Source organism: Parasteatoda tepidariorum, chromosome 11, assembly GCF_982258835.1.
Source record: "Parasteatoda tepidariorum strain Cologne lab strain chromosome 11, Ptep-v5.0, whole genome shotgun sequence".
Lineage (NCBI taxonomy): Eukaryota > Metazoa > Arthropoda > Arachnida > Araneae > Theridiidae > Parasteatoda > Parasteatoda tepidariorum.
The window spans coordinates 30,930,181-30,951,238 of record NC_141765.1 but is presented as its reverse complement, the minus strand read 5'-3'; the positions used below and the strand labels follow the sequence as shown (position 1 = coordinate 30,951,238).

Genomic DNA, 21,058 nt, shown 5'->3' with positions numbered 1-21,058 from the left:
GAAAGAGCTCCAAGAATGGAATAAAGAACAAAAAAATTGCCTTATTTGATAATTGATTCAATCATAGTATAGGCATAGGGAATTAGTCGATGCTGCAAAAACCTAATAAAATCCATGCCAAAATGAGGGAATCTGTTTCGGGAAATGAAAAGAGGGTATAACTATAACTTATTAAATGAGAACAAAAGATTTTGATACTCCCTATGGAGTGATATTTGCCTAAATATCTGTTTGATTTCATTATTACACACGCTATTTTAATTCCAATTAGCGATTCGCCAAAATATCAAGGAATATATTAGCAATTTCGATAGTGGCTCTTGTATATTACGTGACTCTGGGGAAACAAAGCAGTTGCTTTGTCTACCAATATTTGCAGAAAACCTCAAAACTGTAAAATAATTGAAAAACTAAACTATACTTCAGAACTTGATTCATGTTAAAAAAAAGAAAGGAAAACAACATCATTCATGTGTTAATGACACATTAAGAAAGAAACATAATTCAGCTATCATTTTGATTTTAAATATTATTACATCTCAGAGAGAGAGAGAAGTATAACCTCTCTTTATCCAGTATTTAAATTATAATTGCTGTGATTTTGATTTAATTATAATTTCTTCTGAAATCATATTCTATAAACATGAATAACCAAATTGACTGACTCTGATTTCATATTCTTAATGTAGCATTTTGAATTAATTTATAATTCTTGTTGACATTTATCATTGTATGAAAAGAATAAGGTGAATATGTGAATATTATGCATATTTTTCAAATCATTTTTGTTTCTTATTATCAACACTCGAATTTATAAATTATGCGATAGTTTTGCAAAACTTGTTGAAAAGCTGAAAATGAAACGCTATTTATAAAGAATCTTAGTAGATTGGAAAAATATATTAAAATTGGTCTAAAGATAAAAACCATTTTCAAGATGCATATCTTGGTAATTATGACGCGATATTGTAATGTGAGCATTTTGTAAAACCCAGTTTGTTATAGGAATTATTACTAGTATTTGCGTCCTCTGTTATTTTATACATTAAGCAGCCCTTTAAAATATGCAAATTTTTAGGTTTTTGAAAGTTAGAATTTGTTAAACAGTATTATTTTATAATTTTTACATATTCACTAAATAGTTCTAACGCAATATATACTTTAAATGAACAAATTGGATTGAATATTTGGATGTAAGGAATAGCATATATATAATATCAAGTGATTTTATGGGTCTTGGTACGCCATTAAGTTTAAACCCATCAAACACCAAGTTTCAATTTTTAAAAACAATTTTACAGCTTAAATTGATAGTAAACAAGTTTTGTAAGCAATATATTAATACCACATTAGATTTTTGAATTGCACCATTGTTAAATAACCTATTAAAACATTAAAAATTTCTATTCATATAATATAATGCAATACCTTTTCCAAATTTAGTGCTTGTTTCAAAAAAATTTTTAAATAATTTTTTACACTTTTTTCAAAAGTTGTTGAATTTATTGAAATAAATTTTAGTAGAGATTCGAGCTCTACACTGTAAAATATTTATTATTCAGTAACGCTAAAATTTATAATTTCACTAAGATATGATACATATACGAATCAGTAAAATTAGTTTTATGATTTAATATAAAGTAAGAATCATAAACTTAAAATGCAGGTAAAATAAAAAAATAAAAATTAGTTTGTTACATAAAAAAAAATTACTTTGTACTTAAATAAAATAATTAGTTTGTTAATTGAAATTACTTGGCAAATAATAGAACACAATCAATATTTTTTATCAATCAGTAGAGAAGAATAAAAAATAGGCTATAACATTTGATTAATTAGGCTATGACAAATTTATCAATTAAATCCGACAATAAGAACTCATTTATCCTCAGTGCACTTCACCTAAATAAACCGCCATTTTGTCACTATCTTAAAATTGCTCAACTATTCGTCTTTAAAATTTTAATGATGGTCCAGAAGCATTTGTTATACGTTTATAGCACTTTCTAGTTTCATGTCACTCAACAATTTTGTTCAATAGTCACAATATGCACAAACTAATCGACAAATTTAAGGAGCTTCCAAAAACAAAACCTTTTTCACCAACGAGCTGCAGATGGTGCTAGCTTTATCAATTTATTGATATTAAGATTTAACAATAATTTTTGAAGTGTGTAAGAATACTCGATATTAACTTAAGATAAAGTAATTATTCGCACAATTTTTAGTGTTTTTCAACACCAAATTTGGATAGGTTTTTATAGTATAGACTAGCAATTAGCACCACAGTTTTTATAGTATAGACTAGCAATTACAAATAGTAGCCATTGGCTACCAGAATCATTGAAAAATGGTATCTTTTATATAAAGGTGTGCACAGCTCTAGGGTTGTTGGATTAATATATTCTTTTGGAAAATAAATTTATTCGATAATTAAAAAAAGTTATAGTAGAATCGTCGCAAATCTAGTTCTCAAAGTCAAAAAGTAATTACTCACAGGCATGGCTCCTATTACCGTAATGAATTATTGGTATTTAAAATACTATATGGAAATCAGTAGTAATAACTTTCGAAAAAGCGAAAGACAATGTTTAGTAAATTGACGATGGAATCACTGCAAATCGAGCCCTTCGTAAAAGTGATTACTTAAAGTCGTGATTCAATGTTCGAGTGCTGTAATACCATATTAAAAAATATAGTAATTGGAATCGTCATGCTTTAGGTATTTAAAAAAATGTGGGAATTCGTAGAAAAAATGGTCCGAAAAATTTATCGAAATAGGAAGTGGATTTACGATGGAATCGTCATAAATCACGTGTAAATCATTGTGACCTGTAACATGGTTGATATTTTTGGCGACTAGAGTTTTATGTTTTCGTAGCCGTTTGACGTTTATGTAAAGTAATTCTGTAGTAGAGTCTTATGTTTATATGTTTTTGTAAGTAATAATTGCTCGTTGGTGACTAGCCTACATGTAAACTACTCTTTAATATATATAAAATATTTTTATTTTTTTTGTGCCCCAAAATTTAATCTAATTAAAAAAATATAATAATTTTCTTTCAAATATACACAAATTAAGCAAGTCATCTTCAAAATAATTGTCGTTATGTTTAGCTATATATTAGTCACTTCGCAAAAATAGTTCAAAGTCAGTTTAGTTCTACGTGTTTTACGAAAGTTATATTAAAAACAGTAATTTTTTATAGTAAAAAAAAAAGTTTTACTGCATTAGTTACAGTTTTGATTTTTTAAAATGGTTTGTTTGGATTGAGATTATTCTCCCTACTTACTGCAGAGTACTGTGATTTTAACTCTAACTGTTAATGGGCACTTTAAATGATTTAGCTAGAATGAAAGCGGTATGATTGCATATCGACATTTTCATAAAACTTAAAATAATCCGTACTAGAATATTTTCCCTGAGGTAAGGTTAAAAATTTTTTTTCACTAGAAATATGTCACCAGAATTTTTTTAAATTGAAAATTTGATGTGAAAGATAAGAATAAATCTCTTTATATTTCTATTCGGGGTGTGATAGCTTTGCTTTATATTCATATTCTGTAGTATTCGTATGATGGAATAAAATAAAATTTGGGGCAAGAAATAATGAATACCAAATGTAAAACTTGCACAGCCAAAGGGAGTATGAGGTAGAAATGCATTCATTTGTAAGACAGGAGACTTGCAATTGACATTTGCATGCAAAGTAAAAATGTATGTAAGGTAAAATACTATCTTCGTTGAAATGAAACAAAAGTTGACAAGTTGTGCTATAGAAGAGATATTGTACTTGTTTAGGAAAGATATTCAATCAAATTTCTAAATTAAGATTTCTTAATGGCTATTTATATTAATTAATGTAATCAACAATTTATATGAAACAAGTTACATAATGTAATAATGTAATTTATGTAATATGTAAATATGTAAAAAAATATAATTCATGTAATATATAAATATGTAATAATATAATTTATATATTACGAAATTTGTTGAGATTGTCTTCGTTAAAAAGTGACAGTGAGTGATAGAAAAAAGACATTATATTCGCTCAGAAAAGTAAATTAAATTAATACTGAAAATGTTTCTAAAGTTAAATTTTTTAAATTTTGTTAAATCATCAAAAAAGGAATTTATTTTAATATCTTTATTTATTATATCAGATAATGAAGCATAAGTCAATGCTCTTTATGTTAGTGAATGAAGCATAGTTTCACAAGATTGATAGTAAATGACCGTACGTTTTTATAATAAAAAATACTGACGTGCATTTCTCTGTATATCTTTAGTACTTATCTTTACTAAATCAGATTTTGACAGTAAAATATGTTTGGTAATAATGCTATTATGCTAATGAATAGAGTGTTAATAATGCTAATGAAACAATACTCTCTTTTAATGTAAATATTAATAAATTAAGAAAAAGCCCTTAGCTTTAAATTAGCTTTCTATTTTTAAGTTATTTAGATCTGCATTTTGTAAAAATATCAGTGAAGTAATATCGAACAGTGTAGGAGAGTTAAAGTTGTAATTTTAAAAAAAATCAGTGAAAGACGCATTTTCTTAAAAATTAAATAGTTTAGAACTGATACTAAAATTTTATTCAAATTTAAATAATTGCGTAATTCAATATTTTCTCGATTCACATACCATTTTTATTCAGTTTTTATAGTCAGTATTTGTATTATTATTTAATTATGCCTATGGAAATAAAAATAATTAACTATTTATTCATTGTGTGATATTTCAATATTTAAAATGCGTTTTTTTGAGATCATGAATGTTGAAATTACAAATCAATGTTCTAGTACTACAAAATTAAATAAAGTAAGCTTTATTGGTGATAAACATCAGAGGTATAAAGATTTGACGCTGCTCCTTATTTTCTATACTATCAAATAAAACCTAACGGCATTCTCTACTAAATAAGATTACTCAGATCGTTTACTCGTATTCAAAATTTAGCTCGAAATTTTATTGAATAAAATGAAATCGAAGAAGCTTATTACATGTGTTAACAAGGACTTAAATCTAAAAAGTTATTTGAATTACTTGTTTCAATAATATTAGCATCGGTTCAGCAATATATTTATTAAATCAGAGTTTTGAAAAGACTTTATGAATTTATGACGCACTCTTAAATTGGCATGAAGAGGATAAAGAAAACAATGTTGAGAAAAGTCAAGAAGAAATTCCTTATTGAGTTAGACATGCCATTTTAGAATCGGCGGAAAACCTCTTACAGAAAGCAAAAGCGCTAAGAACATCTTAAAATCTAAAATCTCTTTTTCTAGAATAGAGCTTTTTTGGTAGTCAAAATAGGAAGAATTTCAGGTGACATATTTGGGAAGAGATTCAAACCAAATCGAATGTATGATTTTTAAAGTTAAAAATAGACTGTTCATTGTTCGAAAACCACCATCTAAATGAATTCTGATTCTTTTTTATATTTCCTTTTCTGGACTTCCTGGGTTTCGCAGAATTAAAATTTGATTGAGAGCAATGTGATTAAACAATGTAATCATAATGCACATAGAAAAAAATTCTGGTTAAATTACAATATTCGGTAATGACATTTTTGGTAAAAAATCCCTGTAAGTATGGCAATAAAATTAAAATATATGGCATTTACAAACCATTCATTTAACAATTTTTCCGTTCACATAGTAACGGTTTATCGGAAATTCTGGTTTTCAAAATTATAGTTTTCATAACCAAATATTCAGCAAAAAAAAAAAAAAATACGGAACTGAGAAATAGATGTAACTGAAAAAGTGGTTTTTTAATCCATGCTCTAAGGAATTATGATAAAATTACCAAATGTCACCACAATTATCAAAATTTATCACATAATATATTTTATGGTTAATTTAGCAAAAATTATTACCAAAACGATTCGGTAAAAATTACAAAGCTTTTTGGTGTTCCCATAGAGCCAGAAACATGGTATATTTTACCGTTTTCTGCTACTTTTGACTATACTGTTTATCTCAGTGTGAGAAAATGAAGTAAGCAATACTTGATTTTAAAAATCCATTATATTTTGAAAGTAACATCTAAAATAATGTTAGAAATCAGAGAGCTTTTGTTATACATACGTGTAGCTGATTGCTGGATGAAATATCTTAAATCAGTGGTCTGCAAATGCCTAAAACTTTTATGACATACGAAACGAAAAGTTTCTAAATAATAAGAATTTCGGATTTAAAAATACAGATTAACTTTTAATGAATATTTGGTTGAGATCGGGCACTCAGGATATGTGAGCCCCTGCCTCAATTTCATTACTAATAAACGTAGATTAGATAAAATATAAATGAGACATTTTCTTTAAATTTTTTTAAGTAGTTGATTTTAAGGTAAGATAAGTAACACGTTAGTTAGAAATGATTCTAGTTCAATAATATGTTTTCAGTTAAAGTGATACAAGGAGATTGATATATTAAATTTCCAAGAAGCAAATGTTAATTAGTAATCTTTAGGTGAATGAAGGAAAATAAATTCTTTAAAAACGTTACAAATGATTAAAGCAAAAGTATCGGAAAGAATGAAAGCGAAAATGAAACATATATTTTGAAAAGTAATAACTAAAGGGTACAAGTATAAGCATAATATATTTTTAGTGCAAGTAATAGAGATTGATAAAACTAAATTTCCAGGAAGCAAATGATAATTATTAAGCTTTTGGGTGAATGAGGGGTTTTAGATTATTAGAAATAAAATCTTTCTAACAATTATTTCTTTAATTATTTTTGTTTCGGTTTATTTTCTATAACTTCATTAATTTTAAAATTTGTTAAAAATGATGTGCACTACCAACCATTTCAAGATAAGAATGATTTAAAAAAATATATATTTTATGAATAGTTTATGTTAGATCGAGAAAAGAAAAGTATGGCCAAAACTACCAGAATATGGTAACATTTATCGCCTGTTTGGTTCTATAGGAACAACAAAAATCTCGGTAATTTTTACCAAAAGGTAATGATATTGGTAAAATTAATAATGAAATATGTTTTTGTATGTCTGATAAAGTTTGATAAATGTGGTAAAAATTCGTAATTTTTCACGTTACCTTGGAGCATGGCATAAAAACCATTCAATCGATTAATCTCACTTTTCAGTTTTGCATTTTTTTCTAAATGTGTAGTAGCAGGAATTATAATTTTGAAAATCAGAATTTCTGGTAAACTATTGCCATATGAATGGAAAAACTGCTAAATAAATTGCTTAAAAACCGTATATTTTGGTTTCATTAACCAGAATTATAGATTACTTTTCCTGAAATGTCATTACCATGCAATGCGTAATTTTATCAGAATAGTTTCTCCGTACATAAATGTGTTATTATTATTTTTCGTGTATGTAAATGATCTCATAGTTCTAACAAATTATTATTTTAAGTAAAAGTTTAGCAAGATGTCTTGAAAGTTCAATACAGAAAAAGTTCACATCACTGACGAAGTCTTGCACATTATAGCAATCTTTCAGTTGGGATAAGAAACTCAATGTTTCTTATTTTGAAAAATCCCATCTATTTATTTTGTGAAACGAAATTATCCGTACTTGATATATCTTTAAAATAACTATATATTTTATAAATATCTTTAAAATAATATGATTCACGTAATGAAGTCAAAGAAATTTATTATAGTCGAAGTACTCTTGGGTTTCATTTTATTATTTTTTCAAAAATTAAAGCACATTAAAAACTCAAATCATTATGATAGATACATACATCCGTATAAATGAAACCGGATGAGAAACAGGAAATTTCACTTTTGATAGAATATTTATCAAGAAAGAGTTCTTATATCATTATTTTTATCAAGGAAATATTCTTAAATAAATAAGAAAAACAATGTATTAAAAATCTTCGAAATGCTCGTTATCTCATTTTCAAGTAAATCTCTTCCTATTATTTGCTTCTTCATTTCTGTTGATTTCAAAAAAGAAAAAAAAAAGAGCCATACACAAAGTGTTATCTACACTACATATTGATTATCCTATCTATAATCTTTGTTGAATAATAATTATTTGTTTAATAGTAATTTCATCATTAATATGCATTTCTTTAATAACATTTCAAAATTAAATGATTATTAACTTGGTACATTTAGAGGTTATTAGTCATTTGTTTAGTTTTTATTTGTCGAATAACTTGATTACGTTTTAGGCTCTTTAAATGAATTTAATTATCTTACGATGAAGATTTTTTTATCGAATACTCCTGATAATTTTAAGAATTCTTATACACTGGATGACAACTAGAGTCTGGAATTTTCTTCCCGACTCAACAGTAGAAGTGGTGTCTAGATATAAAAAAGTGGTTATAGGCTATTAATAAGAACCTTTACAGCCCCATCTTATAGATACAATCAATCAAATTTATAATTTCCTCTGTTTGTTGTTTTTATATAATCTTTTTAAAATTAAAATTAACCTCTCTACTTTTAATGGTTATCATTTTCTGTGAAGTAATTCTTTTACAAAAAAAATAACAAAAGCTCCCTGGAATTTTTTATTTATTTATTTTTTTAGCAAGCAGTACAAATTTTAAGGTGATCGAGTCGGATGCACTGTAAAAAATTCTGGATAAAATCACTGTAAAATTACCGGTACTCAGGATGAAGGTAATTTTTAGATATCGTAATTAATATTGTTTAATATATCGTAATCTGATGTACCGTAATGTTTACAGCAATAGTTACCGTAAAATCACTCTAATTAAATAAATATTACTGTAAAATTTACAGTATAATATTTTACGCTGAAAATGTATTTTACGGTAAAAATGGATCTTGAAGTAAAATAAATTTTACGAATGATGCATCCAAAGTTCCAGTATTTTATACCGGAATTTGATATCGGAATTTTTTACAGTGTGGTTGAAATGGCTGGAAATGGTCATAACAGACGGCCTCCGCTCCAACACGAAACAATTGCCGCAACGATAAGAAATGATTTCCGCGACTATCTCCGTTAAATGGATTCGATGAGTAAGCTGAATTGAAAGTTAATAACGAATTGAATTTCAGTATAATTATTTGGATTGATTGTTAAATTTTTTTGACAAATTGAAATAGGAAAAAAAGGAAACAATAATAAATTAAGTGTAAAAATTATCGAGGAAAGCATTAAAATGAAAACAGAGAAATTTTAACGCTTCCTTCAAAAATCAATTGCTTAGGCGATTTGGATGTACCATTCGCTACAAAAAAGCTAATAAACTATGCAGTTATTTTTTATTACGACTATTGGATTAAGAACAAAGAAATTGAAAATGTAAGCTTTTACGAAGTAATTAAATCAGTCGTTGGAAATGCAAGCTTTAATTAATTTATTATTAAATAACATCATTTGAATAGCATCTAGAGAAATACTTTCTAAACGTGTGATAAAAGTGGGACCTACAGAAAAGATTTTTGCAATGATATTGAACAAAAAATGAGTTAGAAATAGTTTGATTGTTAGATATATTGTTAAATAAAATAAAAACACATAGTGATCCCCCGCGACCATTATTCTTATATAATCAATAGGAATATATTCGTTTATGAGTAATTATTTGCTTTCTGAGAAAGTAAATAGCGTAGTAGTTTTGAAAATAAATTCATTCACCCAAAATGCAGGTAATTTCTAACGTAATTTGATCCGGAATATTTTACAGTGAAGTTAAGTGAATGTAAAATAATAACCCTTATTATAAATTATTCTTTTTTGTTGCTAACTTAGCTATTTTAGGAAAAATTAGCTTAATGTTTTCAGAGTAAAAATATTCTCATTTTCATCCTTCATGTTCCAATGTTGATTTCCAATTAGTATTCAATATCATAAATTCATTTTTGGTTTCTGTTCAAATTCATGGAAAAATATTCAATGCAGAAAAAGTAAATCAAACGCAAACTACAACTGCGGCTACTGAATTAAAATAAATTGTATTTTAATGTTTACTGTATCTAAAAATATTTATTATACACACATTATATAATTTAAAATGCAACTACTTCTTAAAGTAAAATAAAACATTATTTTCCTTCTTCAAACTAAAAAGTTAATAGCCAAAAGAAATCTATTTTGACGGAATAAATTATGAGAATCATTGCTATATAAAAATATATTATTAAAATTAATATTAATGGGTTAACGCGTAGTAAGAACAATATTTAAGTACGCGAAAAAATTGAATGTATTGCGAAATAGAATTAAGGTAACAAGCCATCGATCTCGTTGTTTTCGAAACTTTAAGCAAACCGACAACTCGTGGGTTTTGATAATCTAATAATACTATCGTTGGCATCGAAGGATATAATAAAGAAAGTAAACATTCATTTTTATAAACTTTTTGCATACGTCGGTAGATATTCACTTAATAGGTTCATAAATAAAATGAAATTTAGAATGCTTTAAATTTCTTTTATATAATGCTCATTATAAAGAAAAAAATAGTTCTCATTTTACGTTTTGCCTTATTTAAAATAATATTCATAATTTGATTTAAGTGTTATTAAATGGTTGCGGTATTTTTTAACTGAATGTAGACATTTACGTAAGAGTAATATCTTCATATTTTTGTAATGAGGAGGAAAAAGTAAAATGTTTTTAACTTATTTTAATGGAATATTAAAGTGACTTTTTAAGTAGAAATAATTACTAAGCGAATGGTATTTTTAAACAGTTGTAATATAAAAAATATTATTTTGATGTGAATAATATGAACAATAATAAATGAAAATAATATGAAAATAATGTATGAAAATAATATATGAAAATAATGTATGAAAATAATATATGAAAATAATATATGAATAGAAAAATAATAAATGAAACATGTGAAGGTCACAAAGGAAAGAATGGTTTATGTCCCTAAAAGCTGATTGGGAGAAAAACGATAACGCTCTTAAAGGAAGAGTTTTTTCATTGTATATTCCATTTTCATTGCGTAATAACTCTCGGGGAGAACCGATTTTTATCGCATTGATTTGTGAAAGCTAACACAGAGAAAAAAAATTTGACAAAATTATCACTCTGTATGGTAATGACATTTCTGGTAAAAAAATCCCCATAATTCTAGTTAAGAAAACGAAAATATATGGTATTTAAACCATTCATTTGGTAATTTTTCCATTCATATGGTGACGGTATACCGGAAGTTATGGTTTTCAAAACTACAGTTTTATTACCGCACATTTAGAGCAAAATGCGAGACTGGAGACTTAAATAAACCGAATAAATGGTTATGATGCCCTGCTCTAAGATATCATGATGGAACTACTAAATATTACCACAGTTACCGAAATTTATCATATATTATGAAACCATATTTTATTCTTAATTTTTCCAAAATCCTTATCAAGGTGCTTCCGCAGAATTGCCGAGCATTCCCAAAGCGCCAGAAACACCGCCAATTTTACCATATTCTGATAGTTTTGACCTTACCTCTTTTCTCAGTATAGTACTCCTCAAAATGCTACAGATGGTCATGCAATAGTTATTTTTGTGAAAATGTACATAAATAGTTCTCCCACCTTGATCTTCGCGTATGCTTTAAAAATATTCTATTATCTGATATAGAAACGAGTCTTTCATTACATTAAAGTAAAGGGCCACAATTTTCGAAATTTTTAATTTTTTTAATTTATTGTTTTTTTTGCTAATATATTGATTTTAAGAAAAGAAATTTCAGTTAATAATAAACATTATGCTGCTATGAGGGTAAAAAACTTAATCTTAGAAAAGGCCAAATAAAAGTAAACTTTTTTTCCTATTCGGATTTGGCAATTTCTGTCTGCGCAGATGGAAATGTATATTTGATGCGAATGATATTACTGTTGTAAAATTGGATAAATAGTTAAAATTATACGGATAGTTTACAATTATAAGTAATTTGCTTTAGTTATGTAGATTTTTTTCTTGGTAAACGTAAAATAATTGATCAGATTAGATTTATATTTTCCTATTTTTTAATTCGAAAGCACTCTTGAATTAGAATAAGTATTTATATCATTTTAAATTTATATGCTTTATCTAAGTCAGAAGTATTATAACTGTTAATCTTTAAAGTTGAATAATTTAAAAAAAAATGTGCTTTAAATGTTTCCTTAAAAAGTAGAATTTTTTGAAATTGCATTTAACCTAAAACATATAGAAAAAAATAAAAGGATTGATATTACGAGCTTAAAATGCTACAAATATGGCATTATATGAGTAAGAATTATTTCTAAATAATATATGAATAAAAATTCTGATAACTACTCCTGTGAATACTTTTTCTAGAAATATTTAAGCGTGATCTAAAGATTGTGAAAGTAGGCAAGTAAATTCTATTTATAAACATAAAGTTCCAAGATGCAACATTACTTATTTTAAAACTTATGGACATAGTTTAAAAATATGTCATACATTTTTTTTCTAATTATTAAAATGTGTCTAAATGATATTCGAAATTATTAGTGAATCATATATTTTAATGTGTTTTTTTTAAATGATTACTACTGATATTTGTTTTACTAATCAGACATTGTAATTCATTGTAATTAATTCCAAGTAATATTTCAATGAAAGTTTGTATATTAGTATTAAATGGCACGAAATTAACTGGAATTTCATCGAAAAAATCTGCATAAAGTACTTTTTTTGTTTTATATAACGAAGTTGACAAATTTACAAAATGTAAAATAAATTTTTAAAAAGCCAAAACACAATCAACATTTAAATTAATGTAAAAATCAGAGAAAAATTTTTGAGCAGTAGAATTTATTCAAATGTTTGCAACATATAAACTAATTAGTACTGAAATAAATCTAGCAAAAAATTACAACAGAACGTTTGTTATTTTCTGTCTTTGATGGTTAAGAACCATAATTCACGTTAATTCACGCTCACGTTCACCGCTTAGTTCCTTGTAGCTGGGTACAAGAGCTGAGAGCCTTAATCTGACGATCTTATCACCGCTGAATGGGGGTTTGAATCCCAGCATTGACACCACAATATTTTTTCCATTCCTTCAACACATGAGGAGTTTCCAGTGTCCCGCAATTCCCTTTTGTTGACCCTGAACTATGGGAATATGTACCTCTCATTCAGATATAGATGAAAGCACCTTTCCTATTTATCACGAAAAATGGCAGTACTATATTAGCTAATCAGGATACATTCCACGATTCATTTGACAAAACACAACTCAATCACAACTTCACTTAAAGTCCATTACATATCAAAAACCTTACATAACCCAATTCCAATGTCCAGTTAAGTTTCAATTTTACTGTTTAAAAAAACGCTAGTTGTAAATGGTTACGAAATCGTATAATTTTGTATTCAAAGTTGTTAATCGAATCTATTGTCAGTTCATAAAATTAATCGTAAACTTAACAGACCACAGCCAGTTATTATACAGTGAATTTAGAATGCAAATTTTAACAGTATACTAACTTGATCTAAATAAAATAGATTTCACGACATTTTACGTTGTTAAAAATTAAGATGTTTCATGTTTATATTATTTAAACACAAATTTGATCAACTAGTGAATGAAATGTAGGCTATATTGTACAAATTTATGTCTTGATTCTTCCAACTTGTGGATGACAAAAATGATTTAGATTTCGAAGTAATTGTCTTCTTTTCTCAAATCCACCGAGTTCTATTCTTTCAAAGACATTCTTCTTTTCTTATCTAGCACTTACAAAACATAAATGGCAACATTTAACCTGTAACGCTCTTTGGTAGAAAGTATCAAAAGGTAAAATGCGAGTTTGTCCTTGTTATTGCCACTTTAGAAACAGCTTTAAAACAGAAGGATTTTGAGCAATATATTGAAGTTTTTCAACAAATGCATCGAAATAATTCAATAGGGAATTTCAATTTACAAAAAAAGTGCAGCAACAGAAACTAACTTGCAGTTGAATGTTGCGAGCCAAATTTTGTCCTTTTTTTCATTTTTCTGACAGTAAACTTTATTCAAAGAAAACTATTTTTGCACATATTTTTGTAGAAATATTTTTATTTCAGAGGCATTTTTTGGTATTATTGAGCGACTAACAGTTAAGTTGTAAAATATTTCTTAATCTGTGGTTTACTTTTTCTTTAGAAGTTTAAGATGCGTCTAATAATGAGCAAAAATATTTGCTGATTTTGTCCTTAGACTGTGCCACTTTGTTGTCACAAATGATGGTTGTTTCGAAAACATCATTTTATTCTGTTAGGAGTGTCACATGTTGTCAAACATTATAATGTTGAAGCTTATAGAGAAAAATCTAGTTTTCCGAAGAAGATTGTAGCAAATGGTACATTTCTGCATCATTTTATTTTCCTTCGATTGGTTTTTCATTCTTCCATTTTCGGGATAATTCGAAAATGATATGTATGTATTTCTGCCGTACAAATGTATTTCGGTAGCAATATAGTTAATTTTATCTAATTGATTATTTAGAAACAATTAAACTAGGTGTATATAATATGTTTTGTCCAAATACTCGTGAGAAAAATAAGATCGTAGGAAAAATGAATTCATAGGTGGATCCCCTCACGCAGAAAAAAACTCGGGAAAAAATATTTGTACTGAATGGTAATGACATTTCTGTAAAAAATAAAAAATGAGGATAATTGACTAAATCTTATCACATTTGCTAAATTTTATTACGTATTATGAAACTATATTTTATTTTAAATTTTACCAACATCGCTACCAAAAGGTTTCGGTAAAAATTATTGAGCTTTTCAGTGATCCTATAGAACCAGAAGCACAACCAATTTTATCATACTCTGGTAATTTATTTTCTTATACCATACTTATTTTCTCAATGCAAAAACTAAGTTACAAGCAAGAGTATTTAAAAAATAATTATTGTGAAGCGAGTATATTTCCCCAGATGAAAAACAGGTGGCAGTAATTGTCTGTCAACCGTAGTATGAATATCTAATGCCAGTGTGGAGACGCGTCAGAGTCACTGTTTTGGTAAGATGTCTAGGAAAGCAGTCTTTGTAGAAGTTTTAGAAATAATTCTTTTCTTATAGGCAAAAAATGCCTTGGCACGTTGAGCGAAGGTGTCATCTTCTTGCATGATAATGCCAGATATCACAGTACGAGTAAGACTTAATCATTGTTACAAAACTTTATAAGGCCCAGATAGGACATTCAATGACTATTTTCTGTTTCCGAAATTGAAAAAAAAGCTTATATGGAACAAGGTTTTTTCAGACAAAGCTGTAAAAAATAGCTGCCGAGAACTGGATCGATGATAAGACATGGCATATTTACCAAAGAGGGTTGAACAAGTTGGTTCTGCGCTCTGATAAATACCAGAATAGGCTTGGTGATTATGTAGGAAAGGGATCGACTAGTTGAACTCTTAATTTAATTTTGTATTTTCTGTGTAATATTAATAGTTAATTTTTTATCGCCCTTGTAACGTATTTTTGTATCCATATTTATAAATAAAGAAGTTGACAAATATCCCAAATGAATAATAATAAAGATTCTCTGTGCTTTCTTTCATTCAAAAGTTTAAAATTAATAAATTAAAAATATTCTTAAAATATGCTTCTTTTTTCAGAAGCAGGTCTTTGGAAACAGAAGTAGAGAACTTAGAAGAACTGAGGCAAAAGCTTTTTGGGTAAGTACAAAATATTGTCAAATTGATTTAAATTGTAATTAAAATTGAAGTACTGATATTATACATAGTTATTAATATAACTTTCATAATAACTGTAAAAAATCCAGATTAAATTGCGGTATAAAGTACTGGCACTCTGAGTGCATCATCGTAAAATCCATTTTTACCGTAAAAAATATTACACCATAAATTTCACAGGAATATTTATTTAATAAGAGTGATTCTGTAATTTTACGGTAATTAATACTATAAAAATTACGGTATATTAAATTTTTTGTTCCGTAACATGCTCCGGTAAGAATTTATTTTACTGTAAAAAGTACTAGCACCGGTACTTTTAACTGTAATTTGATCTGAAATGTTTTACAGTGTATTACCAGCATATTTACAGAATTTTTTTTAAAATCAATATGTTAAGGTTTACTTGACTGTTTCGCCTAAAATATTTGTTGAAAAATATCTCATGAAAATATTATTTTTGAAGGAATCATTCGATTAATTTGAACTTGAAAAAAAAACTTCGTTTCATTGCTTTTATGCGTAATAATTTCATTTCAAAATCAAGTTATAAACACATCTCTCGAGTTAAATTAGAGATATGGAGAGGAATCTTTCATTTAGACATTTCTTATTAGATAGAATCCTCAAAACATCACGATATTTCACACAAATGCCCTATTTAGAAAAAAATAATTATATTAATGCTTTCCTTTAAATGTATTTTTCCTAATGAAATTTCACTTTCTGCTCCACAGGAAAATCGATACGAATGAAAATACAGAATATGAGACTTTAGATGAAAAAGATGTTAAGTAAGATATTTAATATTCTCTGCACTAGTTGAAAATATTTAGTAAATGTTATTAATATAAGAAAATTACATTTAAAAAAATGATATTAGCGTAATTGAGAGATCAAAAAATAATTTATTTCTTTGAAGTTATTTCATTAAATTTTGATATTACTTTTGAGAAAAGGTACATAAAATAGAATATAAATTTAAAGCTATAGCTATACTTTCTGAAACGGAGTTATAAGTAATGAATTATGTTTTTGTTTTTATTTTCATGCAAATATTTTTCAGTTTTATAATACTGTGCGATAACTACTCGATTAGACCATAATATAATTTTAATTTAATCACTTTACACTGTTGAACCATTAAACCATTTTAATTTACAAACATTGCAACATTAAATGGATACATTACATGCATATATCATTATTTTAATTTACAACACAATAAGGTACTTTAAATATTTGATGATACTGTGGTTCAAAGTTAAACTGATTTTTCCAATATAATATTTAAAATGACATATCAAGCTTCACTAATCGCAAATAATTTTTTATGTGCCTCAATAGATATAAATTTAAAGTATGTTAAATAAATTTATGAAACAAATTTTGTTACTAATCCAATTTATGTTATCTAAAATATTATATGCAATGGTGCATTATAACAATGATGCTTCCGACAAATCATGTTAAAGTAAAAATAATAAACTCAACCAATACTATTTCATGCAATTTGGTTCATTCGAAATGAATCCATTAAAATAATCAACAAGAATTTTGAATAAAAAAACATTCACAAAATATAATTTGTTAAACTAATTTTATTCCCTGAAGCACTTTCTTATACAGATACAAGAAATATGCAGATTTTTTTTTATATTCTTTTATCATGTCTAAATGTTTGTCAATGACATTTGAAGAAGAACAATTTTGAATAATTTATCTTCAGCTAAATTAAGATCTTCAATATTATAACGCTGTTGACACTATCGACGGAAACAATCATTAATCGTTAATATTATTTGAAATACATCAATCATATTGCACCGAGACACTTTTAACGTCAATTATGGTATCGTATGTTGTGGAAAAATTGTTAATAGCTTAAAGCACTTTACCATTCGATAAACAAGTGAAAGAGGCATTCAATGAATCTTTGTCACCTGTATATTCAAAAGACATGAATAATTTATTCAAAGGACAAAACGGTAAACAATTTTCCAGGATTGGATGCAAAATTGACATAAGTTTATTCATAATTCTACCAGAGTTTAACTAATAATAGAACTTCTATTCTGTAAGAGATATTTAAGTTGCATTGTTATGCATTTAATTAACAAATACCCACACTCGGGATACTGTTTGTTCAGAGGTGAATTTTTAGGAAATTTCTCATATTATGTAGAATATATTTGCATGACAGTATGTTTAAGTGAAATGCGCGACTAATATATTTACAAGCCTTCATTTCAATGCAAATTTTAAATCTTGGTGTTGAATTTTTATTCATTTTTCACTAAAGTGTTTGTACAAGAGACAAGAAGAGAGGATATTTTTTTGAGTCAAACTGCAATAACAATTATGAAAGAAGTTTGGAAAAGGGCTTGTAAATTATAGAATCTTTAAAAAATTATATTAAAATTTTGAAAATTATTTTGCATAAAAATTTTTTAAGCAAAATATGTATAAAATATTTAAATTAAGTACTTATTAATTTGCTTGAAATTTTTAATTTAAACTTGTTTTATTAGCATAAATAAATTCTAAGTTGACAATTACATCTTTCGGACTTTTATTGAGATTTTAAAATAAATATTTTGAGAAATACTTGGCAACATAAAGTCAATTACTATTGTAGATCACTTTCTTAAGTTTAACTAAATTTAAATTACTAAGTTCATTAAAATAAAAGTAAATTAATTTTATTTATAAACTTAATGAATTAATATTATATTTTTTAATTAAGTTATTAATGTATACTTTAATATACAGGGTGGTTCTAAAAACACAAATCAGAAATGTAAAGGCATGTAAAGGGATTCTAAATAAGCATATTTCATAAAGAAGTATGTGTGCAGAAATATCGCTTTTAGCCAATAGAGAGCACTGTTGCTTACTAATGTGCAGCAATTCATGCACCGCTGTGAATCTTGTGTTCCTGTAGGTAATCACTGCTTCGAGCAGCTGTTTTAAACTGTATTTTATTATAATTGAATTGCAAACTGTTTGAATTTGTATAAGAAGGATGATGAGAAAATGCAGCATTAAAACGCTAGCACATTAGGCAGCACTAATCATAAGCAAAAATTTTAGTTAAAAAAAAGAAACTCAATGATTTATGAACACTTTACGATAGCTAACAATCAAAATGCTTAAAATCAAATGACAATCATTTACTATTTCCAACAGCTGATTGAAAGTAAGCATTATTAATATGGCAAACAAGTAAGATTAGTAGGCAACAGCACTCTCTATTAGCTTGCTTATTTACGTCCCCTTTACCTGATTTTATACAGGGTTATTCGTAATTCCCTCTGGGGTTTCGAAGCGCTATAGTAAAAACACGAAGACGAATATGGCAAAAAAAACATATGAAATTATTCCGAAAGTCTTCAAGTTTTAATTTAAGCAGTTGCCGGCAGTAACATGTACCACTGAAGCCAGTTGTAATGAAGAAAAATGGCGTTTACAGGCGGAAGGAATTATGAATAACCCTGTATATTTGACATAAATTTTTGAACCATCCTGCTGACGTATTCTAAATAACTTTTATTTAAAATAATTTTTTTTAATTTAAAATATTGTATGAAAACTTATTCTTTTGGTTTATATTTTAGTCATTTAGAGTTTCCAAGAAACTTTATTGACATTTTGAAGAAACGGATTGGAAGGCCCATCATGAGGAACTTAGATTACTAACTAGAATATCAACAAGGTATTGCATTATAAAACAATTTTTTATTTATACTTTAATGATAAATATTTGATCATTTGCCTAGATCTTGGTGTTTGATTCAGTATAGTTTCCATTTTGAATTAAAATCAATATGCATCAACAATCTAGAGTTTGTTAGATACTTTTCGAATTTTTAGGTTCCTATTATATAAAAAGAAAAGGCTCTTATCTCATTTATGCAACGGCTGAAGAAATTTACGAAAACTACTCACAGTTAGCTTAAAAAGTATAGAGCTGTAGCTCGTAACTTAATAGTTACAGAAAATATTTTACGCCATAACTGTTGACTACGAAGAGATAGGAACTAATCACGTCTCACCTTGACCAATTCATTTTAATGTTCAACACAATTGCATATTAGATAAATTATCCCAAAAAACTAAAGTGGTAAGATGTTACTTGATTAAAACTTCATTCAATTCAAAAATATGCAAATTGGAAGTAACAGTCCACTGTTATTTCCAATTTGTTACGAATGAAACGAATGAAGCAAAATAGTTCTGTCGCGTCTTTTGTTTAGAGATTCTGAAAGGGAATGGTTTGCAAGATTTTCCCTAACGTTATCGAACGTCATCCAAAAGGGAAATTTTAACCATCTCGATTCGTTTTAACAGATGGAGCCATAAAGACTTCAAAGCATTTTTGGGATATTCTTAATGAGTATATTTCCAATAATTGTTACCCATTAACAAATAATCTTTTACTTTTAATGGCTATTTGTTTTCAATCAAGAAAGTTTTCAATAACTCAAAATTAGCAAGCGAAATTTATTTAAAACTATAAATATATATATATATATATATATATATATATATATATATATATATATATATATATATATATATATATATATATATATATATATATATAAATAAACAATATCTTTTTTCAGAATAGTCAGCTTATAAAATTAAGAAGAAAAAATGGACTTGTAAATAAAAACATTTAAGGTACACAGCTGTTCAGAGACTGTTATGATCCTTATAACTGTGCTAAAATAAACTAGAACAACACTAGTAACTGAAAAATATATGGTAAAAATATTGACACTTATTACGAAATGGGGAATTGAGTGAGTTGGAATAATAATAAAAAACAAAAAAAAACAAAAAGAAAATAACAAATTCCAAAGTAAATTTTGCAAGACAAAGACAAAATTCCCCCCAAAAGAGGTCGAAAGCAAGAAAAAGGTATCGAAAATAGCTCCCATTTTTATTATTCAGAGAGAGTTGTTATTAAATAAACGGTATTAAATAAATAGATTTACTGACATCAATTAAACAGCTTAGCGTTATGTTGGGCAGGTTTAAATATACAAATTGTCAACTAAAACTGGAAAATGAATACATATTGGAAAATGTATTAAAAATATTACATTATTTCTTAAAAAGTGTAAAATGTGTTTGACAATGTTTATTTTATTTATTAGGTTCTAAAAGAACTTTGAAGAATATAAAAGATAAATGAAGACAAGAAAAAAGAAAATGTGTCACCTCATATTTGTAAATTTTTTTGAATTCTCAAAAAAACATCTGTTACAGATTTATTATAAGATAAGAGTGTTTTAATAAGTTATTTATTATTTATTGTAATTTATTATATATTTATTTTTGTGTCTGTTAGAGTTTCTCTGCATTTATGTTTAACGTGTTGTGTCACATGTAAATAAATGTGTTAAAATGA

The 21,058-nt window shown here is 26.7% G+C and overlaps 1 protein-coding gene across 1 annotated transcript in view; it reads left to right on the top strand.

The window, feature by feature from the left end:
- Positions 1 to 21,058, top strand: part of LOC107457475 (uncharacterized) — a 28,469-nt gene extending 7,411 nt beyond the window's left edge. Inside the window, exons 2-5 of the mRNA XM_016075640.4 lie at positions 15,562 to 15,621; positions 16,377 to 16,433; positions 19,257 to 19,354; positions 20,805 to 21,058. Of these exons, the coding sequence (XP_015931126.1) occupies positions 15,562 to 15,621; positions 16,377 to 16,433; positions 19,257 to 19,338 (199 nt within the window). The 3' untranslated portion in view covers positions 19,339 to 19,354; positions 20,805 to 21,058. The remainder of the gene's footprint in view (positions 1 to 15,561; positions 15,622 to 16,376; positions 16,434 to 19,256; positions 19,355 to 20,804) is intronic.